This window comes from Phoca vitulina, unplaced genomic scaffold, assembly GCF_004348235.1.
Source record: "Phoca vitulina isolate PV1807 unplaced genomic scaffold, GSC_HSeal_1.0 scaffold2, whole genome shotgun sequence".
Lineage (NCBI taxonomy): Eukaryota > Metazoa > Chordata > Mammalia > Carnivora > Phocidae > Phoca > Phoca vitulina.
The window spans coordinates 6,019,110-6,046,598 of NW_022589705.1; the positions used below are offsets into that span (position 1 = coordinate 6,019,110).

The 27,489-nt window shown below is 36.6% G+C and overlaps 1 protein-coding gene across 1 annotated transcript; it reads right to left on the reverse strand.

Moving 5' to 3' along the window:
• On the reverse strand, positions 1-26,374 carry TSHB (thyroid stimulating hormone subunit beta). Its single transcript, XM_032415662.1, has 4 exons — positions 26,273-26,374; positions 4,293-4,424; positions 771-933; positions 1-335 (listed from the first exon to the last, which is right to left on the reverse strand). Exons 2-4 carry the CDS (start codon positions 4,349-4,351, stop codon positions 81-83), a joined length of 477 nt encoding a protein of 158 aa, XP_032271553.1. The 5' UTR covers positions 4,352-4,424; positions 26,273-26,374; the 3' UTR covers positions 1-80.
• Positions 26,375-27,489: the final 1,115 nt, after the last annotated feature.

Consider the following 27,489-nt stretch of genomic DNA (forward strand, 5'->3'; position numbering starts at 1 on the left):
TTGTGAAATATATTGATATTTTATTAATTTTACTCCAGGTGAACACATTTAACTGACTTGCAAGTCACATCACTATTAAGTTAGATGGACAATCCCACCACATCGGACTTCTGAGGTTTGGTACAGTAGTTTGTCTTGACGGCCTCATGTATGCAGTCACTATAGTCGGTATCACACTTGCCACACTTACAGCTTATAGCTACAGGGTAGGAGAAATAGGGAGGAACGTGGCGTGGGCATCCGGGTATTTCTACAGTCTTGTACATGAAGTCTCTATATGTACAAACATCCTGGGACAGAGCATATTTGGGAAGAAACAGTTTGCCATTGATATCCTGATGAAAGAACAGAAAAGGGAGCATAATGTTAATTCACTTATATTCCTTTGACACAAATAAGACTGGGGAGGATTCCTTAGTCCCATTCCCCATCACCAAGTCAACATATCCACACTGAATCCTATAGAGACAAAAATCACACACACACACACACACACACACACACACACCCCTCTCTTTTATCCTTGATCATGGGAACAATATAAGGTTTAAATAAATTCTGGGAGTAAAACTATCGTGAAATTATCTGTACCAATTGTGCTAAATAGATCGATATAATATTATAACCTGGGGACTCTACCTCTAAGGAGCCAATAACCATTAGATTTAGGAAATGAGGTTGTTATTTATCTCATTTCCTTTCTGGATAGAAATGGACTGAGTCTAGGTTTATCTAATTTACAGCCAAAAGAAGTGAGATGAACTACATACCCGTGTCATACAATATCCAGCACAGATGGTGGTGTTGATGGTTAGGCAATAAGCACACTCTTTCCTTTCGACATGCATCATATACTCAGTTGGAAAACAAAAAGACATTACTTGCCCACATGCAAGGCCAAAAAGCATGGACATCAGGTAGATAGCAGTCATGCTAAATCAAAGATAAAATTAAAGAATCTATTACATGTATCCTTTAGGACATTCAGAAGTGACATTTAGAAAGAGCTAAAATGTGTGTGCGTGTGTGTGTGTGTGTGAATATTTGTATTTATTGAATGCCTACTTCATTCTAGGCCTGATATTAGGTGCTTTTACATAGTTAATACTCTCAATAACCTTTCTTTATGCATTTAGATGTGACTATGAGTCACATACCTCATAATGTAGGAACTCACATAGCAAAGGTCCTGCTTGCAAGTGTCACTTAGCAACACTGGGCAGTGTAAAGGAAAGCCTGAAACATCACAACAGAACAGTGGCAGAGACACATAATGTCAACTAAGTATAAAACAATTCACTCAGGGAAACAGTCCGAATACCTGCCTCTAATTATAAGATGTCAGCTAAAAGCGAGGCCTCAGTAGGGGCTTTCTCAGAACCGTAGTTTTCTAAAAACTTTAGTTCATTGATTTAAAAGGCCAACAGACCAGTCATAATCAGAAAGCCTAAAGAAACTAAGAAAAAGTATAATCAAACTTCAGTACCATCTCAGCGCAAATCGTCTTGCATATAATTCTATGCAATGTCTATCAAGGAAGACAAGATAAAGCTAGAGAATGTCCAGAATAGGTAACTAAAATCACCACTGGTGTTAAAGGGCTAGCCCAGAAATCTAGAAACCCTCCTTTTTTCAACTCTGAGGATATGCAAAAAATATAGGTTGACACAGAGAAAGACCATCAAGGACAGACCCACTGTTGGTTAGCCAGGAAAGTAGAATAAGTTTTGGCTGCATGGAAGACAACAGAGGGTCCATTGTGCCTCAGACAGAAGAAGAATATGTATCTCAATAGAACGTGTCTATTGAAGAGTTTGTTCAATATCAACTCTGGTTATCATAATGAGCTGGATAAAATTATGACTAATGGCAGATAAATTAGATAAATATATATTGAGCATTTAAACCAGGCAATGAGAAATACAAAATGGATAAACTATGGTCCTTGACTTCAAGGGCTGACAGTCTAACCAGAGGAGATAAGATTGAGCACTAATAAAAAAAATATTGTTCTAAGTGCTCTGAAAGAGTCCAAATTATGACTCCGAGACACAAAATTATCAAAAATTTCTTCTGTATAAACAAGGAAGTGAAGTAATCCATTAAAAAGTTTTCCTGGTTAACTCCTTTAGATAAAATGTTGCATATTCAAGTATTCTTCAGAAAGTTTTGGTATTTCAATTAAAGAGCAAAAATATAAGAATTCCTTCCTCATGGAGTCTGGTTTTCTCAAGTGCTTTGCTAATGTAAGCTCCCTTTATGGTACAGAATTGGTTCTGTTATTTTAGAGCCACAGACCTAGAGGATCCTCTAAAAATGACATAAAATACTCAGCCATCATGATCATATTGTTCTTGCCTCTCTAGCCAGCCAACTACTGGGTTTTTGCATAAAAAATAACTCACATATTTTAGCTCTGTGATTCTACATAAAATAGATGTGTGGTGATCTAGTGGTGAGTTCTGGAGTCAAGGAATAGAATTCTATTTCAAGATCTCCCATGGATCTATGAGAAATTGACTAAAATATTTAATCTGTCTGGGCCTTATTTTCTCATCTGGAAAACATAGAGAGGCAAGTAAACCCAACCCTATTTTTTTTATTGTGTTGTTTGTCACCATACAGTACATCATTAATTTTTGATGTAGTGTTCAATGATTCTTTATTTGCGTATAACACCCAGTGCTCATTACAACATGTGCCCTCCTTAATACCCATCACCAGGCTACCCCATCCCTCCTCACCCCCCTCTGCTCTGAAACCCTCAAATTGTTTCCCGGAGTCCATAGTCTCTCATTGTTCGTCTCCCCCTCTGACTCCCCGCCCCCTTCAGTTTTCCCTTCCTATTTTTAATTATAGGAGAAAACACTGTTTTAGAACTTTTACCCACTGTTATCATATTCATTATGGATACTATATTTTTTTGAAGTTCCTCTTATAAATGTAAAACTCTAAACTAACAAAAGGAAAAACTAAAAGGGCTGAATTACTAGCAATGGTAGCTGTATAATTTTGTGGATTTAAAAAAAGTAAGAATTATTCTTTCCCCTTTATTGCAAATAGTAAAACTTTACCTACAGAATCTTTCTGAGCCTCAATTTCCTCATCTATAAAAGGAAGGCTTAGAACCAGAAAATGATTGAGAAGGTCTTTTCAGCACAAATAGATTGTAATTCTATGTGATAAATTAGTGTCAGGTCCATATTTTATATGAGTCAGTGATCTAGAATTCTGCTTCTAGATTTCATTACAATTATGTGTAACTGAGCAACTTAATATCTTTTTGCCTTCATTTTTCCATATGCCCCTTCCTAAAATCATAAAAAGAATAAAACAATATATGTGAAGCTCTTGGAATGATATGGAAGAAAGACTAGTAACTATATAACACTATATAAATCAGTATTAGTTAACACCTCCCTGTATGATCTGCCATAATTTCTCCTTTATTGTCACCTGGATTCTAATCTCTGCAACTTAATTGCCTCTTTTAAAATCACGATAAATGATTTATTGAGCACCTAAGCTCAGAAGGCATGATATGATTTCAGGCCCTAAATAATGAGAGATGCCTTTTTCAGTGGCATGACCATCTGTCTACACTTTCAACATTTTGCCTTATTATAAAATATCTTCTTTCCTTTACCACTTACCCCACCTTACCCTGCCTCCCTCCCTCTTTTTGTTCTTACTACCTTCATTCTTAATAAACACATTGTTCTCTACTCTTCCAATTTTCTCTGCCAACCTTTTCTCTCCAATTTCCTTACTATGCTATGAAAAGAATCAATTGCCCACCCTATGAGCAATCCAGGAACTTCACTAAAACAATATATTTTTCTAGAAACCAATATGTACTATAAGGCAGGGAATGTACATTGGACACTATCCAAAGTGAATTTCCTGTAAGTTTCCCCAGAGGTATATGATCATCAAAGATAACCATTAGTAATTTATAGGATTTAATATACAGATTATTCAATTAATAAAAATGTTTAAATCAAAATAGACAGAGAAAGCCATGAACATCAATTAGCCTTCATGAGGGAATTGACCAGTTATTCCTCTTACTTGAAGTCAATGAAATTTTTCTTATCCTTATATATGTAGTTTACCTACCTTTACCCACCACTGAACAATTTTGGAGCAATAATTAGAATTCTTAGAGTCTATAGAAGAAAATTATCACTTAGCATTTGCCATTTTTGAATATCAACTAAATGGTGAAAATGAAAAAAGAATTAGAATGAGAACATTTCATTTCACAAAGCCTTCTCAGTGTAGACACCTACCTTACTTTGCATTGGGGAGCTGATCGTATAATGACCCAGACTAAAAACTCTTGGTTCATTTTATACCCTTCAGGATAAATCCTCTCTGATCTCCTTGTTTATATAATTGCGTTTGAATTACTGCTTTCTTATCTGAAAAGACAGCTATTGAAAATTCATACTGAACCCCAAATAAAATGTGTTTAGACAAACAATTTCACAACATACTCCTCTGGAAACTCTGACATTATTACAGCATGAATTTTCCTCTCTCCTATTTCAAAATAAAATTACCCTTTTAAATACATCCTTTATTAATATTTATTAATACTAACAAAGGATATACACAGAAGGAGAAAAAATAAAAAACTCAATACCATCTAAGTTAGTCTTGAGAATAAAGAATTTATTTCAGTCTTGAGTGCCCCCAATTTTGCCTAAATTCTCATTTACAGGTATATAAAATTATTGCTTATCTATAAAACAAAGGCAACTTTTTAATGGAAATCCAGGGCAAATAGCATATGTGTTGCAGATTAAATTAAATCCTTAATTAGTTCAGAATATTTTATTGTTTTATCTTAGGATTTGAAAAAATAATAAATACAATTTACATGTGTGTAAGAACAGTCATTTAAGTAAATGACCAAATCTGACAAGATGTCAAACTGATCTGAAATCAAATCCTGGCTCTGCCATCTACTATGACATTAGCATGCTTGAGCTTTATTTCCGTTTTGTCCCCTATTTAAAGGTAATATCAGTGTTTATGTAAAGTACTTAACACAGTGTCTGCGATATAATAAGTGCTTAATAAATGATAGCTAATTTAATAATTCAACACTTATTTATTTAATAACTATTTTGTCAGATTGCCTAGTATGTAGCAGGCAGTTATTATATATGTTTAATGCATAAATGGCTGAGGGAGTGCATGAATAAAAAATTATTGAATTTTTGAAAACAACATACACTTTTCTCCGTCCCCATGGCTGTAACTCAATTTTACTTCTTTCAATCCATTTTACTCTCTGTTCAAGGTAATATGCCAAAAGTTCAATGAGAATTTTCCATTGCCCTCAGAAAAAAAGTCCATTACAATGATACTTGTAATCTATTTTGCAAGATACCTTGCAATCTATTTTGTCTCTCTGGTTTTATCTGTCACCCCTCCCCCTATCTTCTCCCTCCTCCCTCCTCTTTCTATGTTCTTCAGCCAAACTAAAAGGAATTCCTCAAATTAGTCACTTTCTTTCTTGCCTCCAAGTCCTTTCATATGCCATTCTCTCTGTCTAGAACATCTGCCTGATCCCCCACTCCATGCCTCATCCCACCTAATTCCTACTCATCCTTCATTAGTTAAGTGAGAAAGCAGACCTTCTGGAAAGCCCTCTCTTGATTCCCCAAGACCTTCCTCATGGTTAGTGGTTTTAAAAGAATTAGAGAAAATAATAGGACATCTGGCATATGGTAGATACTCAATAAATCATAGATACTATTCTTGATTATTGACAACCCCATTGATCTTCATTTATCCTAGTCTTTATCAAAAGTTAATGAAAAAAAAAATGAGTCTGGGTATAGGTGAGTCTCCCTGGTGGTGGGATGGAGAGATCAAGGCAGAATCTGGTATATTTACCAGGAATAGCCATTCCAGAGGCCTCCAAATCTCAGAAATATAAGTTACTATGTAATAAGAGAAAAACTCTGAAAACAGGAAAAGTGGAAATGAAGATACCAAACTTAACCTGCTTCATGTGATTCCAAGCAAGATATTAAGACAGCAGTACAGTAACTGGGAACATTAGATGTTTGTTTCTAGTGGAAGTAGTACCTCTGTTGTATAAATTATTAATTCAGGAACTCAGTTTCTAGCACATTTACATACATATCCCTGAGAAATATATATACGTATAATAGAATTGATATATACTTTTACTATTACTTAAAAAACTATTAAAATATATCATGTATTTGGGTAATTATTTTCTTTTCAAAGGGAATATCATGTATATGATCTCATACTCTTTTTTTTTTTAAAGATTTTATTTATTTGAGAGAGAGAGAATGAGAGACAGAGAGCACAAGAGGGAAGAGGGTCAGAGGGAGAAGCAGACTCCCTACTGAGCAGGGAGCCTGATGTGGGACTTGATCCCGGGACTCCAGGATCATGACCTGAGCCGAAGGCAGTCGCTTAACCAACTGAGCCACCCAGGCGCCCGATATGATCTCATACTCTTAAAAGAATCCAGGCAGACTGAACTTTCACTTCTGGCCCAGATTTACTCTCTCACCTAAAATAACTGTAAGCAGGACAAAATATATAAAACAATGCTTTGCATACAGTGAACATTAGGCAACAATGACAAAAAGTGATCCCAGAGAGATAGGAAACAAACAAGAGAACTACAGCTTACTTCCTGGAGAAAGTTTCTGGCAGGTGGTACAGGGAGATGTACCATGCATGGCTGAGGCCAGCACTGTCCCTAAAATGAGGAGATGGACTTGGGAGTCCATGGAATCCGGGTCCTAGAATTCACAGAGAGGAATACTGGAGAGGAGAGAACTACACACAGAAATCTGGAGATCTGCAGAGGATCTCTTTCAGTATTCAGTTGTAAATGATAAACTCATGCATGTGATAAAATTAGATGAGGCTAGGAAAAGAAATATCTGGAAGGATTAAAGAGAATAGTCCTGGGACTCACACAGGGATAGGTATAGTGCTTGTACCCACCAGCAACAGTGGAAAATCTCCTAACTCATGGGAAATCAGGCAGTATACTCAGAAGGGTTTTGCTTCAGCGAGGGGAAAAATTAGCCCTAAACTAACTGCTGTTCTGACCCTGCCAAAAAAAGCTTACAAACAAGACCTAAAAGGATCAACTCTTTGCAAATAGCATAACTGTCAATGAACAAAGTCGAAGAATATTTATAGGAATGCAACAATATTTGGCACCCAAGAAGGTAGAATCTACAATATGTGGCATTTAATTAAAAAGTTAGCAGTCAGGCAAAGAAGCAAGAAAATACAATTCATAATGAAAAGGAAATTAGTCAATTGAAACTGACCCATAAATAGTACAGATAATAGAATTAGTAGACAAAGAACATCAAAACATGACACTACCAAAGGAATACAAAATTTTTCAGTAACTAATCCCAAAGAAATAGAAATCTGGGAGTTACCTGAAAAACAATCCAAAATAATTACTTTAAGGAAGCTCAGCAAGATTCGAGGGAATGTAGGCAATTCAATGAACTCATGAAAAAATGAGAAGTTCAACAAAGAGACAGAAATAATAAAAAATAACTAAACAGAAGTTCTGGAACTGAAGAATATGTAAATCATATTGAACTCTAGTATGTTAGTTAAAAGAGAACTGCTGAAAAAAATTTTGTTAATGGATACACAATATCTAAATTGGGGCACCAAAAACATAAAATGGGGGAGGCAAGTAAATATGTAGAACTTTTTATGCAAATGAAGCAAAGTTGTCAGCTTAAAATAGACAATTACAAACATTAGATGTTTTATATAAATGCCATGGTAATCACAAAGAAAAACCCATAATAGATATACAAATAATAAAGAGAAAAGAACCAAAGCATACCACTATAAAAAATCATCAATTCACAAAGAAAGATGACAAGAGAAGAAAAGGGGCAAAAAAGAACTACAAAACAATCAGAAAATAACAAAATGGTGATAGTAAGTGCTTACATATCAATAATCACTTTAAATGTAAATGGTTTAAATTCTCCAATTAAAAGACTTGGACTGAATGGGGAAAGAAAAAAAGACCCAATGATATGCTGCCTATAAGAGACTCACTTAAGCTTTAAGGACATTCATAGGCTAAAAAATGAAGGGATGGAAAAAGACAGTCCATGCAAATGGAAACCAAAAGAGAGCAGGAGTAGCTATACTTGTGTCAGACAAAATAGACTTTTAAGTCAAAAATTATAACAAGATGTGGAACATAAGGAATAGCATGGAGGACATTAGGAGAAGGAAGAGAAAAATGAAGCGGGGGTATTTGGAGGGGGAGATGAACCATGAGAGACTATGGACTCTGAGAAACAAACTGAGGGTTTTAGAGGGGAGGGGGTGGAGGGATAGGTTAGCCCAGTGATGGGTATTAACGAGGGCACGTATTGCATGGAGCACTGGGTGTTAGATGCAAACAATGAATCATGGAACACTACATCAAAAACTAATGATGTACTGTATGGTGACTAACATAACATAATAAAAAAAAACTATAACAAGAAACAAAGAAGGTCATTCTGTGATGATAAAGGGGTCAATCAAAAGGATATAACAATCGTGGGTGTGTAGCAGGAGCATAAAATGCAAAACTATGCATCTATTGAAAAGCACAGTGGACAAGGATATTTAATGATATGGAAAATACTCTTCAGTAAGTTACTTGAAAAAAAAGAATAATAATAAATTCAGTAAATTTGCCAAATATAAAATTAACACACACAAGTCACTTGCATTTCTATACACTAACAATAAACTACCTGAAAGAAAAATTAAGAAAGCAATCTCATTTAAAATAGCAGCACAAAATAATAAAATACTTAGGAATAAATTTAAACAAGGAGGAATAAGTTTAAACAAGGAGATGAAAGACCTATACACTGAAAACTATAAGACACTGATGAAAGCAAATGAAGAAGTCACAAATTAATGGAAAGATACCCTGTTTTCATGGATTAGAAGAAATAATAGTGTTAAAATGTCCATTTACCTAAATCATTCTACAAAGTCAATGCAATCTGTATCAAAATTCCAATGGCATTTTTCAAAGAAATAGAAATGATCCTAAAATTTGTATAGAACCACAAAAGACTGAAGAGCTAAAGCAATTTTGAGAAAGAGAAACAAAGCTATAGGCATCACACATCCTGATTTAAAACTATATTATAAAAGATATAGTAATCAAAACAGTATGATACTAACATTAAAAAAAAAAAAAACATGTAAAAGAGTGGAACAGAACAGGGATCCCAGAAATAAACCCACATAAACATGGTCAACTAATCCTTGACAAGGAGGCAAGAACACACAATGGAAAAAGATAGTCTCTTGAATAAATGATATTGAAAAAAAATAGGATAGCCATATGCAAAGAAATGAAACTGGATCCTATCTTATACTATTCAAAAAAATCAACTCAGAATGGATTACAATTTAAATGTAAGACCTGAAACTAGAATTCCTAGAAGAAAACACAAGAAAAAGCTCTTTGATATGTGTCTTGGCTATGATCTTTTGGATCTGACTCAGGTAACAAAAGCTGAACTAAATAAGTAGAACTATATCAAATTTTAAAAACTTCTGCAAAGCAAATGAAACAGTCAATAGATTGAAAAGGTAACCTACAGAATGGGAGGAAATATTTGCAAACCAGGTATCTGATAAGGAGGTAATATCCAACATATATAAAAACTCATACAACTAAACAGCAAAAAAGCAAATAATATAATTTAAAAATAGGCAAATGACCTGAATAGACATTTTTCCAAAGATGGTATACAGATGGCCAATAGGTAAATGAAAAGGTGCTCAATATCACTAATCATTCGGAAATGCAAATCTAAACTGTGAAATATCACTCCATACCTGTAAGACGAGCTATCATTCAAAAGACAAGAGATACAAAATGTTAGCAAGGATGAAGAAAAGAAAAGCCTTATATACTGTTGGTAGTAGTGTAAATTGGTGTAGCCACTATGGAAAACAGAATGGTAGTTTCTTAGAAAATTAAAAGTAGAACTAGCATATGATACATTAATCCTACTCCTGGATATATATCCAAAGGAAATGAAATCAGTATCTCAAAGAGATATCTGCACTCCCATGTTCATGGAAGCATTATTCACAATAGCCAAGATATGAAAACAACCTAAGTGTTTGTCAACATATAATGGATAAAGGAGATGTGGTATATATGTATGCAGTAGAATATTATTCAACCATAAAATAGAAGGAAATCCTGTCTTTTTTCAACAATATGGATGAACCTGGAAGACGGTATGCTAAGTGAAATAAGCCAGACAAAGACAAATACTGTATGGTATCACTTATATGCAGAATCTAAAAAGAAAAAAGAAGCAATTTCATAGAAACAGAGAATAAAATGGTGGTTGCCAGGAGCGGAGGATAGAGAGAAATGGAGATATGTAGGTCAAAGGGTATAAAGTTCCAATTATAAGAAGAATAATTTCTGAGGATCTACAGTACAGCATAATGGCTATAGCTAATAATACAGTATTGTATATACTTGAAAGTTGCTCAGAGCAGATGTTAAGCATTCTCAATATGTAAGAAAAAAGACTTAACTATGTTAGATTATGGATGTATTAATTATCTGGATCTTGGTAATTATTTCACAATGTGTGTGTGCGTGTGTGCGTGTATAAAATCATGTTGTATAATTTTAATATAAACAATTAGTTTGTCAATTATTCCTCAATAAATACACTTGGGGAAAAGATATTATAGCTAATTTCCATATGTTCAAGTAGAGGAAAGATTAAGCATATAGAGACAGGAGATATAAAAGGTCCAAACTGAACTTTTAAAGATGAAAACAACAATGGTTGTGATGAAAAATACATTTAAATGAGTTGACAGTAGAGGAGACATTGCCAAGAAAAAAAAAAATTAGTAAAGTTAAAGACATAGCAAGTCAAACTACTCTAAATAAAATACACAGAGGAAAAAAGAATGAAAAAAATGAACAATAAATGATTCAGTTGTGGAACAACTTCAAGATCCCAAAAAATGTATGTAGTTGGACTCCTAAAGGCAAGGGATATAGAAAAAAAAACAAACTTGAAGATATAATGGCCAAAAAAGTTTATAAACACGATCAAATCTACAGATTCAAAAAGCCCAGTGAGCCTTAAACATAAGAAATGTGAAGAAAATCAAACCAAGACACATTATAATTAAATTGCTTAAAGCCAGGAAAAAAAAGAAAAATCTTAAAAGCATCCAGAGAAAGACACATAATGCAGAGTAGAGCAAAGATAATGATGACAGGAGATTTCTCACTGGAACAATCAAGTCAAACTAAAAGGCAGTGGACCATCATCTTTAAAATACTGAAAGAGAGCAACTATATGCCAGCAAATTAGATAATCCGGAAGCAAGGGATGCATTCCTAGAGATGTATCAACTACCAAAACTGAACCAGGAAGAAATAGAAAATCTGAACAGACCTATAACCACTAAGGAAATTGAAGCAGTCATCAAAAATCTCCCAACAAACAAAAGCCCAGTGCCGGATGGCTTCCCACGGGAATTCTACCAAACATTTAAAGAAGAATGAATACCTGTTCTCTGAAACTGTTCCAAAAAATAGAAATGGAAGGAAAACTTCCAAACTCATTTTATGAGGCCACCATTACCTTGATCCCCAAACCAGACAAAGACCCCATCAAAAAGGAGAATTATAGACCAATATCCTTGATGAACATGGATGCAAAAATTCTCACCAAAATACTAGCCAATAGGATCCAACAGTACATTAAAAGGATTATTCACCACGACCAAGTGGGATTTATCCCTGGGCTGCAAGGTTGGTTCAACATCTGCAAATCAATCAATGTGATACAATACATTAATAAAAGAGAGAACAAGAACCATATGATCCTCTCAATAGATGCAGAAAAAGCATTTGACAAAGTACAGCATCCTTTCTTGATCAAAACTCTTCAGAGTATAGGCATAGAGGGTACATACCTCAATATCATAAAAGCCATCTATGAAAAACCTACAGTGAATATCATTCTCCATGGGGAAAAACTGAGAGCTTTCCCCCTAAGGTCAGGAATGCGGCAGGGATGTCCACTATCACCACTGTTATTCAACATAGTATTAGAAGTCCTAGCCACAGCAATCAGACAACAAAAAGAAATAAAAGGCATCCAAATTGGCAAAGAAGAAGTCAAACTCTCACTCTTTGCAGATGATATGATACTTTATGTGGAAAACCCAAAAGACTCCACCCCAAAACTGCTAGAATTCATACAGGAATTCAGTAAAGTGGCAGGATATAAAATCAATGCACAGAAATCAGTGGCATTCCTATAAACTAACAACAAGACAGAAGAAAGAGAAATTAAGGAGTCGATCCCATTTACAATTGCACCCAAAACCATAAGATACCTAGGAATAAATCTAACCAAAGAGGCAAAGGATCTGTACTCAGAAAAGTATAAAATACTCATGAAAGAAATTGAGGAAGACACAAAGAAATGGAAAAACATTCCATGCTCATGGATTGGAAGAACAAATATTGTGAAGATGTCAATGCTAACTAGAGCAATCTACACATTCAATGCAATCCCTATCAAAGTACCATCAGCTTTTTTCAAAGAAATGGAACAAATAATCCTAAAATTTGTATGGAACCAGAAAAGACCCCGAATAGCCAGAGGAATGTTGAAAAAGAAAAGCAAAGCTGGTGGCATCACAATTCCGGACTTCAAGCTCTATTACAAAGCTGTAATCATCAAGACAGTATGGTACTGGCACAAAAACAGACACATAGATCAATGCAACAGAATAGAGAGCCAGAAATGGACCCTCAACTTTATGGTCAATTAATCTTCAACAAAGCAGGAAAGAATGTCCAATGGAAAAAGGACAGTCTCTTCAACAAATGGTGTTGGGAAAATTGGACAGCCACATGCAGAAGAATGAAACTGGACCATTTCCTTACACCACACACAAAAATAGACTCCAAATGGTTGAAAGACCTAAATGTGAGACAGAAATCCATCAAAATCCTAGAGGAGAACACAGGCAGCAACGTCTTCGACCTCAGCTGCAGCAACTTCTTCCAAGAAACATTGCCAAAGGCAAGGGAAGCAAGGGCAAAACTAAACTATTGGGACTTCATCAAGATAAAAAGCTTTTGCACAGTGGAAGAAACAGTCAACAAAACCAAAAGACAACCGACAGAATGGGAGAAGATATTTGCAAATGACATATCAGATAAAAGGCTAGTATCCAAAATCTATAAAGAACTTCTTAAACTCAACACCCAAAGAACAAATGATCCAATCAAGAAATGGGCAGAAGACATGAACAGACATTTTTCCAAAGAAGACATCCAAATGGCCAACAGACACATGAAAAAGTGCTCAGCATCGCTTGGCATCAGGGAAATCCAAATCAAAATGGGAGGCAGAAATGGGAGGGGAACCCTCCTACACTGTTGGTGGGAATGCAAGCTGGTGCAGCCACTCTGGAAAACAGTATGGAGGTTCCTCAAAAAGTTGAAAATAGAGCTACTCTACGATCCAGCAATTGCACTACTGGGTATTTACCCCAAAGATACAAATGTAGGGCTATGAAGGGGTACATGCACCCCAATGTTTATAGCAGCAATGTCCACAATAGCCAAACTGTGGAAAGAGCCAAGATGTCCATCGACAGATGAATGGATAAAGAAGATGTGGTATATATATACAATGGAATATTATGCAGCCATCAAAAGGAATGAAATCTTGCCATTTGCAATTTGTGGATGAAACTGGAGGGTATTATGCTGAGCAAAATAAGTCAATCAGAGAAAGACATGTATCACATGACCTCACTGATATGGGGAATTCTTAATCTCAGGAAACAAACTGAGGGTTGCTGGAGTGGTGGGGGGTGGGAGGAATGGAGTGACTGGGCGATAGACACTGGGGAGGGTATGTGCTATGGTGAGTGCTGTGAATTGTGTAAGACTGTTGAATCACAGACCTGTACCTCTGAAACAAATAATACATTATATGTTAAAAAAAAAAAAAAAAAAGGGAAGAAGATAGCAGGAGGGGAAGAATGAAGTGGGGGAAATCAGAGGGAGAGACGAACCATGAGAGACTATGGACTCTGAAAAACAAACTGAGGGTTCTAGAGGGGAGGGGGGTGGGGGGATGGGTTAACCTGGTGATGGATATTAAGGAGGGCACGTTCTGAATGGAGCACTGGGTGTTATATGCAAACAATGAATCATGGAACACTACATCAAAAACTAATGATGTAATGTATGGTGATTAACATAACATAATAATAAAAAAAATAAAATACTGAAAGAAAAAAAAACTATCAACACAGAATTCTTAAGTCAGCTTTCAAAAATGAAGGGAAAATACACACTTTCCCAGACATACACAATCACAACCTGAAAGAATTTATCACCAACAGATCTGCACCATAAGCAGAAGGGAATGAAGGCAGATGGAAACCTAGACAAAGGAATGAAGAGCACTGGAAATGGTAATTACATGCATAAGATATTTTTGTATCATTATTTACATTTCTTTAAAAGATAATTGAATGCTTAGGGAACAAATAATAATAATATAGGGGTCATAATATATGAAGAAGTAAATTATATGACAATAATAACACAACGGCCAAGAGGCAGAAATGGGAGTATTCTGTTATAATGTTCTTATACCCCATGTAAAATGATATAATATCACGTGAAGGTAGCCTAAGATTAAGTTAAAGATGAATGAAGACATAATACTTAAACTATTAACACAACAAAGAATTATAGGTAATAAGCAAACAAAGTAAATAAAATAGAATTATAAAACATGCTCAATCCAAAAAAAGTCATAAAAAGAAGGGAAAAGGTAACAACAACAACAAAACAGATGGGTGAAATAGAAAACAACAAGATGATAAATTTAAATCCAACCATATCAATAATTGCATTAATTTAAATAGTCTGTAGTAGGCAGAATCTCAGAGAGCCCCTAAGATTCCTGACTCCTATTACATACACCCTGTATAATTCCCTCCCCTTGATTATGGGTAGGCTCTTGTTTTTTTTGTTTTTTTGTTTTATGTTAGTCGCCATACAATACATCATTAGTTTTTGATGTAGTGATCCACAATTCATTATTTTCGTATAACACCCAGTGCCCCATGCAGTACGTGCCCTCCTTAATACCCATCACCGGGCTAACCCATCCCCCCACCCCCCTCCCCTCTAAAACCCTCAGTTTGTTTCTCAGAGTCCATAGTCTCTCATGGTTCATCTCTCCCTCCCATTTCCCCCCCTTCCTTTTTCCCTTCCTTCTTCTAAAGTCCTCCATGCTATTCCTTATGTTCCACAAATAAGTGAAACCATATGATAACTGATTTTCTCTGCTTGACTTCTTTCACTTAGCATAATCTCCTCCAGTCCCATCCATGTTGATGTTAAAGTTGGGTATTCATACTTTCTGATGGCTGAATAATATTCCATTGTATATATGGGCCCCATCTTCTTTATCCATTCATCTGTTGAAGGGCATCTCGGCTCTTTCTACAGTTTGACTATTGCGGACATTGCTGCTATGAACATTGGGGTGCATATGGCCCTTCTTTTCACTACATCTGTGTCTTTGGGGTAAATACCCAGGAGTGCAATTGCTGGGTCATAGGGTAGCTCTATTTTTAATTTTTTGAGGCACCTCCACACTGTTTTCCAAAGTGGCTGTACCAACTTGCATTCCCACCAACGGTGTAAGAGGGTTCCCATTTCTCTACAACCTCTCCAACATTTATTGTTTCTTGCCTTGTCAATTTTTGCCATTCTAACTGGTGTAAGGTGGTATCTCAATGTGGTTTTGATTTGAATTTCCCTGATGGCTAATGATGATGAACATTTTTTCATGTGTCTGTTAGCCATTTGTAAGTCTTCTTCAGAGAAGTGTCTGTTCATATCTTCTGCCCAGTTTTTGACTTGATTATTTGTTTTTGGGGTGTTGAGTTTGAGAAATTCTTTATAGATCTTGGATACCAGCCCTTAAAAAGCTTCTGCACAACAAAGGAAACAGTCAACAAAACAAAGAGGCAACCCACAGAATGGGAGAAGATATTTGCAAATATGGGTAGGCTCTTTTAAAAGAAGATCAGAAACAGAAAAAGTCAGAAAGATTCAAAGCTATAACAGATAACCTCCTCTTGGTCTTGAAGAAGCAAACTGCCATGTTGAGGAGAGGGCCAAATGGCAAGGACCTGAGAGTAGCCTCAAGGAGCTGAGAGTAGCCCCTGATCATAAGCAAGAACTCATACAGCTGCTAGGAACTGAATTATACCAACAATTTGAGGGAGCTTGGAAGCAGATCTTTCCATAATCAAGTCTCCAGATGATGATGCAGCCTACTGGCACCTTGATGTCAGCCTTGTGAAGCCCTGAGCAGGGAGCCCACGTAGGATGCACCAGACCAGTGATCCATGTAAACTATGAAATTATAAATTTATGTTGTTTTAAATGGCTGTTTGTGGTAATTTCTCACTCAGCAAACTAACACATGTTATAAAAACACCAATTAAGGGCCCCTGGGTGGCTCAGTTGGTTAAGCGACTGCCTTCGGCTCAGGTCATGATCCTGGAGTCCTGGGATCGAGTCCCGCATCGGACTCCCTGTTCAGCAGGGAGTCTGCTTCTCCCTCTGACCATCCCCCTTCTCATGCTCTCTCTCTCTCTCTCATTCTCTCTCTCAAATAAATAAATAAAATCTTTAAAAAAAGAACACCAATTAAAAGGCATAGACTGTCAGAGTGGAGGGGGAAAAAACCTACTCAATTATATGCCACCTATAACAAACCTACTTTAAACATGAATAAATAGGTTACAAGTTAAAAATATAAAATGATATACTATACTAGCATCAATATAGATGGAGTAAGAAAGCTGGAGTAACTATATTAATATAAAACAAACTAGATTTCAAAGAACATTACCAGGGTTAAAAAGTGTCATTTGAAAATTATAAAGAAGCCAATCCATCAAGAGGACATATAGTAACAAAGCTTCAAATTACATGAAACAATGATAGCACTTCAAAGAGAAATCTGCTGGGGCGCCTGGGTGGCTCAGTTGGTTAAGCAACTGCCTTCAGCTCAGGTCAAAGAGAAATCTGCAAAACCATAACTATAAGTGGAAATTTCAATGCCCTTCTCTCAACTTTTGATAGATAAGGACAGAGAATTATTAAAGATAGAGAAGATTTAGGGGCATCTGGGGGGCTCAGTCATTAAGCGTCTGCATTTGGCTCAGGTCATGATCCCAGGGCCCTGGGATTGAGCCCTGCCTTGAGAGGAGCCTGCTTCTCCCTCTGCCTGCTGCTACCCCTACTTGTGCTCTCTCTCTCTCTGTCAAATAAATAAATAAATAAAATCTTAAAAAAAGAGAGAGAGAAGATTTAAACAATATTATCCAACATTTCCTAATTGATATTTGTAGAACATTCTATCCAAAAACAATATAATACACATTCTTATAAAAAGATTCAAGTCATACAAAGAATAATCTCTGACAAAAATGGAATTAAATTACAAATCAGTAATAAAAAGTTATCAGGAATAACCTCAAATATTTAGAAACTAAATAACACACTCTACATACCCCCTGGGTTGAAAAAAACATTTGAAGGGAAAGTTAGAAAGTATTTTGAATAGAATGAAAATTAAAACACAACACATAAAAATTTGGGATATGCAACTAAAGCAGAACTTATAGGGAAATTTATACCACTGCATGCCTGGGAAGATAATGCCTTAGAAAAGATAATGGTCTCAAATCAACGACTTCAGCTTCCATCTTAAGAACCTAGAAGAGCAAAATAAGCCCAAAATAAGCAAAGGAAAGGAAATAAAGGTCAAAAAGAAAACGAATTAAATAAAAAACAAGAAAACAGTAGAAAAACATCAGTGAAACTAAAAGTTAATCCCTTGAGAAGATCAGTAAGATCAATAATCCTCTAGCCATACTGATAAGGAAAAAGATAAACACATATGACTAGGATTAGAAATGAGAGAGGTGACATCACTACAGACTCTACAGGTATTAAAATAGTAAGTGGTGGGGGCTGCTGGCTGGCAGTCATAAGAGCATGCAACTCTTGATCTCAGGGTCATGAGTTTGAACCCCATACTGGATATAGAGATTACTTAAATAAAACTTAAAAAATAAAAATAAAAAATAAAATGATAAGAGAGTATTATGAAGAACTTTATGTCAAAAAAATCAACAATTCAGATAAAGTTGACAGATTCTGTGAAAGACACAAACTAATGCTAAAAAAAAAAAAAAAAAAGGTTACTTGAATAGCCCTTTATCTAGTAAAGAAATTGAATTTGTAGTTAAAAACATTCCCAGAAATACTATTCCAGGCTCAAATGACTTCACTAGGGAAATTCCACCAAACTTTTAGAAAAGAAATACCACAAAATTTACACAAATCCAGAAAGTAACAGACAATGGAACATTTCTCAACTCATGTGATGAGAACTACGTTACCAGTTGTATACAAACTCATATTCTTCAAAAATGTGAAGAGAAGGAAGTACATCACAATACATTATATGAAGCCAACATTATCCTGATACCAAAGCTAGACAAAGACATTATAAGAAAAGAAAACCATAGACAATAACCTTCATGAAATTCTTCACAAAATTTTAGCAGATCAAATCAAATAATATATAAAAGGATAAAACATGACCAAATAGAGTTTATTCCAGGAATGCAAGTTTAATTTGCATTCAATCAATGTAATTCACTATACTAACAGACTAAACCATAAAAACTATGCACTGTGGAAAACAATATGGAGGTTCCTCAAAAAATTAAAAATTCATATACCACATGATTCGGTTAATTCCATTACTATTTACCCAAAGGAAAAAGAAACCCACTAATTTGAAAAGATATATGCACTCCTATCTTTATTGCAGCATTGTTTATAATAGCCAAGATATGGAAGCAACCCAAGTGTCCATTGATAGATAAATGGGTAAAGAAGATACAGTATATATGTACAATGGAATATTCAGCCATTAAAAAGAAAGAGATCTTGCATTTGCAACATGGATAGACCTTGAGGGTATTATGCTAAGTGAAATAAGTCAGACAGAAAAAGACAAATACCATATTATCTCACTTACACATGGAGTATAAAAAATAAAACAAATGAATAGACAAATAAAAAGCAGAAAAAGCCCCATAAATACAGAGAACAAACTGATGGCTGCCAGAGGGAAGGGGGTGCGAGGATGGGCAGAATGGGTGAAGGGGAGTGGGAGATACAGGCTTCCAGTTACAGAATGAATAAGTCACAGGAATAAAATGTACAACAGAAGGAATATAATCAATGGTATCATAATAGCATTGTATGGTGACAGATAGTAGCTATACTTGTGGTGAGGATAGCATACCTATAGACTTGTCAAATCACTTTGTATACCTGAAACTAATGTTCCATTTTATGTCAATAAATAAATGTTCATCATGAGTCTTAGGAGTATGCAAATTAAAACTTCAGTGATGTGCTACTGCACACTTCTTGGGATGTCTAAAAATTTAAAATTGACCATATCAAGTGTTAGCAAGGATGTGGAACAACTGAAATTCTCATACACTGCTGGTGGAAATATAAAATGGTATAATTTGTTAAATAGGCAATTTCTTTTTTTTTTTTTAAGATTTTATTTATTTGACAGAGAGAGAGAGACAGCCAGAGAGGGAGCACAAGCAGGGGGAGCAAGAGAGGGAGAAGCAGGCTTCCCACAGAGCAGGGAGCCTGGCATGGGGCTCGATCCCAGGACCCTGGGATCATGACCTGAGCTGAAGGCAGACACTTAATGACTGAGCCACCCAGGTGCCCCAAATAGGTAATTTCTTAAGAAGTTAAACATACACCTATATTACGACCCAGCCATCCCACTCTTAGCTACTTACCCAAGAGAAATCAAAGGACATGTTCCTACAAAGACTTATATACAAACATTCGTAACATTTTTATTTGTAAAAGCCAAAAACTAGAAACAACCCTAATGTCCATCCAAAGGTGATAAAAAAAAAGATGATGATATATACATACAATGGAATATTTTCAATAAATAGGAATAAACTATTGATACAGTAAAAACATGGATGAATCTCAAAATGTTATTCACATTGTGAAAAAGCCAGACCAAAAAAAAAGTATGTCTCACTATGATTCTGTTTATAGAAAATTCTAGACAATACAAATTAATCATAAGAGAAAAAGCAAATTAGTGAGTGCCTAATATGGGGAACGGGAAGGAAGAGCAGAAAAGAGAGGTTGCAAAGGGGTAGAGGAAACTTTTAGGGGGGATGAATATATTTATTATCTTGATTGTGATGTTATCTTGATTGTGACAGCATATACATATGTCAAAACCCATCAAATTATGTACTTTAAATATAGGCAGTGTTATGATTTGAATTGTGTACCCCAAATTTCATATGTTGAAGTCCTAACCCCTAATATCTCTGAATGTGACCATATTTGGGAAACAGGGGCATTGCAGATGTAATTAGTTAAGATGCAATTCTGGAGTAGGGTAGTCTCCTTATCCAACTGATTGGTATCCTTATAAAAAGGGGAAATCTGGACACAGACACATGGACAGGGAGAATGCCAAATGAAGATTGGAATTATGCTGCCACAAGGCAAAGAACTATCAGAAGCTAGGACATAGACTTGGAACAGATCCTTTCCCAGCACCATCAGAGGGAGCCTGGCCCTACTAACATCTTATCTCAGACTTCTAGCCTCTAAAACTGTGAGACAATAAATTTCTGTTGTTTAAGCCACTCAGTTTGTGGTACTTTATTATGGCAGCCCATAGGGAACAAATACATGCAGTTTATTGTATGTCAACTATTCCTCAACAAAGCCATTTTTAAAATCCAGTCTGTAGAAATGATCTGTGCCCACTTTTCTGGCTTCATGTCATACCACTCTCACACTCTACCCATTACTTACAATGTTCCTTTGAACATTCTAAACTTGTTCTTATAACAGGACTTTTCATTTGCTATTGTTCCTTATGAAGAGCTCTTTCACCAGCTCTCCAAATAGCTTCCTCATCAGGTCAGCTTAAAAACTACTTCCTCAGAAAAGCCTTCCTTCACCAAGTCTACTATAGCACCTTGGCCCTGTCATTTATTTTTTTTTTAAGATTTTATTTATTTGAGAAAAAGAGAGGGCACGAGCAGGGGGAGGGTGAGGGTGAGGGACAGAGGGAGCAGGACAAACAGATTTCCCTGCTGAGCGGGGAGCCTGACACCAGGCTCAATCCCAGGACTCCGAGATGACCTGAGCCAAATTCAGATCCTCAACCGAGCCACCCATGTGCGCTGACCCTGTCATTTTTTAATCCATTATCTCATACTTTCTTCATAGAACTTAAAACTTTGATGTTCTGTTATTTGTTAACATGTTTATTCTCTATTTCTCCCCTTCCAAGTAGGATGTAACCACCCTAAATGGAGGGGATTATCTGTCTTGGTCATCACTGTATCCTTAGAATTCAAACCAGCCTATTACATATACTGGATGTTCAATTAATATTTATTGAATGCATAAATAAATGGAAATAGATATGCTTTTCCCAGAGTTTATAATTAGAAACATAGAGATGTTATTAACTACTCTGATGTTCTGGATTTTTTTTTTTTTGCATTTTTTTTTTCTTTTTTAAGTAGGCTCCATGCCCAACATGGGGCTTTAACTTACCACCCTGAGATCAAGAGTCACATGCTTTACCAGCTGAGCCAGCCAGGCGCCCCAACTGCTCTGATGTTCTATAGATAGTTACAGGCAAAGGCAGGCTAAAACTCAAGTTTCCTGATGTCCTTATATTGCATTAAAATTTTAACTCATTTTAAAAGAGAAAAAAAAAAGCCACCCACAATCTTCAATTAGCTAAACAGAGGAGCGACATTGGAATATGAATCTGGGACTTACTGATTTTCTAGCTTGCTCTACTTCCATAAAATTCTAAAAACCCTGTGCAACAGTTCTTTTTAAAAAAAAATAGTTTATCTATCTGAGTTGAGAGGGTCACCTTAGACTAGTCTGCCATTTGAAGCAAAACCTGTTTATTAAACTCTTTCTAATGCTTTTTTTCTTAAACAGTACAGATAAATGATAGCAAGTAGAGTTGGACCTAATGTGCATGTTGATCATTTCATTATCCTGAAGCTCCCAAGTGGAGAGACAAAATTGATTTAATATGTATAAAAATTATGTCAATTTGCTTCTCTCTTCTGGGAACATTTTAAAGCCCCTAAAATGCCAGATTTATATGAATTTACATAAGCTTTTTCCAACCATTTCAAAACATTTTTGAAATTAAGTTTATATATAAATGTTAATAGGAATTACTAGCATCTTCAGTAATAAAATTCATAGTGTTATAAAGTCAGATCAGTATCAAATTTTCTTTCCTGTATATAAAAACTTATCTCTTGATCCCTTAGTGTAATATCATTCACTCTATTTTTGTTACTTCATATAAACTCTTAGTAATTAGATAGTATTTCTCTGGCTGAATAATATGAGCAGTATTAACTGTACTCATAATAACATGTGTAGCCATTTCCTAGCAGCTAATCAACAATATTAATCAACAATGTAACACTAATTTTTGGTTATTAATCTCACCAAAAATTATTTCAACTTTTCTCATCTTTGTTTAGTACACCTTTTATTTTAAAAGAAGTTCACAGTATTTTATATGCAAAAATCAATAAAAGATTCTGTTAGCAAATTAATCTGTGGTACCCAAGAAATAATAAATAGTGCAGTTAACTTCCTTCACTACATGCGTGTATAAAACAATTGAAGTGAGGGGTGCCTGGGTGGCTCAGTCATTAAGCGTCTGCCTTCGGCTCAGGTCATGATCCCAAGGTCCTGGCATCGAGCCCCGCATTGGGCTCCCTGCTCGGTGGGAAGCCTGCTTCTCCCTCTCCCACTCCCCCTGCTTGTGTTCCTTGTCTTGCTGGGTCTCTCTCTGTCAAATGACTAAATAAAATCTTTAAAAAAAAAAAAAAAAAAACAATTGAAGTGAGAGAAGCTAGACACAAAAGATCACATATGGTGCAACTCCATTTATTTGAAATATACAGGATAGGTAAATCCATAAAGACAGAAAGCACACTGGTAGTTACCAAGAGCTTCAGGGAGTGGGAACAGGGAATAACAGCAAATGGGTACAGCAAACGGGTATTCTTTTGGGGTTATGAAAGTGATTTGAAACTAGATAAAGGTAGTGCTTGCACAACATTGTGAATGTATTAAATACCACAGAGCTGTTCACATTAAAATGTTTAATTTTATTATGTAATTTTCACCTAACTTAAAAAAAAAAAAGACAACTGACAGCTTGAAGCAAAAGTAGCAATGTATTGTGGGATTTGTAACATATGTTATAAAAAAGTAAATTATAGGGCCTCTGGGTTGCTCAGTCGGTTAAGCGTCTGCCTTGGCTCAGGTCATGATCCCAGGGTGCTGGGATCGAGCCCCGCATCGGGCTCCCTGCTCAGCGGGGAGTCTGCTTCTCCCTCTCTCTCTGCCACTTCCCCTGCTTGTGCTCTCTTTCTCTCTGTCAAATGAATAAATAAAATCTTTTTTTAAAAAAAGTAAATTACATGTCAAGAACAGAACAAAGGACAAGAATGGAAAATGGAAATGTATTTCTGTAAGATTCTTATACTATGTGTGAAGTGCTATAACATTATTTGAAGGTAAGCTATGATAAGTTGAAGATGTTGCAAATCTTAGAGCAATCACTAAAAATAAAAGTATAGCTAAAAAGCCAAGAGTGTCAAAAGATTGAGAAGACAGACTGGGAGAAAATATTGGCAAAAGACACATCAGGTAAAAGACTGTTATCTGAAATATACAAAGAACTCTTAAAACTCAACCGTAGAAAACTAACAATCTGATTTTAAAAACAGACAAAAGATCTGAAGAGATACTGCAACCAAGAAGACACACAGATGGGAAATAAGCATATGAAAAGAGGCTTCACATCATATGTCATCAGGGAAATGCAAATTAAAACAGCAAAGAGATACCACTACTCACCTATTAGTATGGTCAAAATCCAGAACAATGACATTACTAAAAGAATTTGGAGCAACAGGAACTCTCATTCATTGCTGGTGGGAAGGCAAAATGCTGCAGCCACTTTGGAAGACAGTTTGGCAGTTTCTCTCAAAATTAAACATACTCTTACCATATGATCCAGCAATCTCACTCTTCGGTGTTTACCCAAAAAAACTTGAAAACCATGTCCACACAAAAACCTATACACAGATGTTAATAGCAGCTTTATTCATAACTGTCAAAACTTGGAAGCCAACAAGATATCCTTCAAGGGGTGAAGGTATATCCAGACAAAGGAATATTATTCAGCAGTAGCTACAAAAATGCTACCAAGCCATGAAAAAATATGGAGGAACCCTAAATGCATATTACTAAGTGAAAAAAGGCAATCTGAAAAGGCTACATACTGTATTATTCCAACTATATGACATTCTGGAATTCTGTAAAAGGCAAAACTACAGAGACATTAAAAATATCATTAGTTATTCACACAACTCAATATAAAAAAACAAACCAATCAAAAAATGGGCAGAGAATCTGAAAAGACATTTCACCAAAGAAGACATACAAATGGCCAACAGACACATGAAAAGATGCTCAACTTCACTAATCATTAGAGAAATACAAATCAAAACCACAATGAGATATCACCTCATACCTGTCATACTGGCTATTATCAAAAAGACAAGAAATAACAAGTGTTAGGAAAGATGTAGAAAAAAGAGAACCTTCATGCATTGTTGGTGGGAATGCAAAATGATGCAGCCACCACAGAAAACAGTATGGAGTTTCCTCAAAAAATTAAAGTAGAGGTTGGGGGAGCTAAGATGATGGCATAGTAGGAGGACCCTAGACTCATCTCATCCCCTGAAGCCAACTAGATAACTATCAAATCATTCTAAATACCCCAGAAATCAACCTGAAGACTGACAAAACTGCATAACTAGAGGGAAAGAAGAGGCCATGAGGAAGGTAAGGAGTGCAAAGATGTGGTATGGGGGGAAAACTGACGTAGGTGCTGTGAAGGGGAGGAAGCCATGATCATGGAGAAGGGCAGGAGAGAGAGAGAGGAGAACACAAGGAAACTCACAAGGAGAATGTTTCCCCAAAGCCATTGGCTGGGAAAATGAGAGGGACTGATTTTTGTGAGTTCTTGCAACCAGGAGGGTTTAAAGACTGGTGTTTTAAAAGGTCAGGGGGCTTGGCAGATATGGAGCCCTGAGGGTGTTCCCCTGCTCCTAGAGAGAAGGCAGGCAAAAAAACCTGGGGGCAGACCACATGGAAACAGGGATCTGAAGAACACCTGGAGCACACAGAGGGGAGATTATTCACTCTTCTTAGAGCACATCCCTGAGAGGTAACATTCACAGAGACACCTCTCTGAAGACAAAGGAGCTGGCTGGCACTATTTCTCTCCCCTGCCCCTCAGCATAAATGCAGAGCCACCTGTGGGAAGCAGCTCAGCCCCAACACTGACTGCCTAACCTGCTTACACCAAGTCCCACACCCCTGTGCTCTGGCACAACTGCCCTTCTCAGTCAAGCCTGCCTTAGTCCTAAGGTGACAAGATACTTCCCCAGAAGACCAGTGCAGGCCCCTTGTCCACACCACATCCCTAAAGCCTGGAGTTTTAAAACTCAGCAGGCTTGGCTGGGATAGAGCCTAGAGGGCACTGCCCTGCTCCTGGAAAGGAGGCAGGCAAACAAACCAGAAGCAAACAGTGTGGAAACATCGATCTGAAAAATGCCTGGGGCAAACCAGTGAGGAGATTATTTACTCTTCTCAGAGTGCTTCCCTAAGCAGCAGTGTGCATGGAGACTCCCCTTCAGAGACAATGGGGCTGGCTGGCTCCATTTCCTTCCTGCACCCCTCAGTATAAATACAGAGCCAATTGTGGTAAATAGGGCAGCACTGACACTGGCTGTGTACCCTGCTTACACCAAGTCGCATACCCCTGCACCATGGCGGTACTGCCCTTCTCAGTCAAGTTTGCCTCAGTCCCAGCACGGTGGGCCCCTTTCCCAGAAGATCACCAGAACCCCTGCCCACACCATGTCTCCCAACCAGAGAATTCAAGCACCAGGCCGGATACTATATGACCTCTTCTTCATAAAGCAATTACTCTTAGGAGCAGGAAACATAATGGGCTTTTCTAACACAGAGAAGAAGACAGAGACTTAGAATGCCAAAATGGGAGAAATTCATCCAACATGAAAGAACAAGATAAAGTCTTAGCCAGAGATTTAAGCAAAACAGATATAAGTAACATGACTGGTGGAGAATTTAAAGCAACAGTCATATGGATACTCAGTGGGCTTGAGAAAAGATTGGAAGGCTTCAGGGAGACCCCTACTGCAGAGATAGTTAAAAAACAGTCAGAAGGGGCGCCTGGGTGGCTCAGTTGTTAAGCGTCTGCTTTCGGCTCAGGTCATGATCCCAGGGTCCTGGGATCGAGCCCCACATCGGGCTCCCTGCTCAGCAGGAAGCCTGCTTCTCCCTCTCCCCTCCCCCTGCTTGTGTTCCCTCTCTCGCTGTGTCTCTGTCAAATAAATAAATAAAATCTTAAAAAAATAATAAATAAAAAATAAAAAAATAAAGAACAGTCAGAAATGAAAAATACAATAACTGAGATTTAAAACAGACTTGATGCAATAAACACAAGGATGGAAGAAGCAGAGGAACAAATAATAAAGAAGATTAAAAAATGGAAAATAATGAAGCTGAACAAAAGAGAGAAAGAAATTATGGAACACAAGAACAGACATAGGGAACTGCTGAGCGAAATAAGTCAATCAGAGAAAGACATGTATCATATGACCTCACTGATACGGGGAATTCTTAATCTCACGAAACAAACTGAGGGTTGCTGGTGTGGCAGCGGGTGGGAGGGATGGGGTGGCTAGGTGATAGACATTGAGGAGGGTATGTGCTATGGTGAGCGCTGTGAATTGTGTAAGACTGTTGAGTCACAGACCTGTACCTCTGAAACAAATAATACATTATATGTTAAAAAAAAAGAAGAAGAAGAAGAAGATAGCAGGAAGTGGAAAATGAAGGGGGGAAATTGGAGGGGGAGACGAACCATGAGAGACTATGGACTCTGAGAACCAAACTGAGGGTTCTAGAGGGGAGGAGGTAGGGGGATGGGTTAGCCTGGTGATAGGTATTAAAGAGGGCACGTACTGAATGGAGCACTGGGTGTTATACGCAAACAATGAGTCATGGAACACTACATCAAAAACTAAAAAAAAAAAAAAGAAAGAAAATTCCCATTTCCAGAT

What these genes read in the sequence shown, in the direction of transcription:
- TSHB (XM_032415662.1), bottom strand. Translation starts at nt 4,351, where the DNA reads ATGAACCAAGAGTTTTTAGTCTGGGTCATTATACGATCAGCTCCCCAA. An exon ending in GCTCCCCAATGCAAAGTAAG is followed by an intron (nt 934 to 4,292) that starts GTAGGTGTCTAC and finishes TCTTTGATTTAG; the next exon opens with CATGACTGCTATCTACCTGA. An exon ending in CTGGATATTGTATGACACGG is followed by an intron (nt 336 to 770) that starts GTATGTAGTTCA and finishes TTCTTTCATCAG; the next exon opens with GATATCAATGGCAAACTGTT.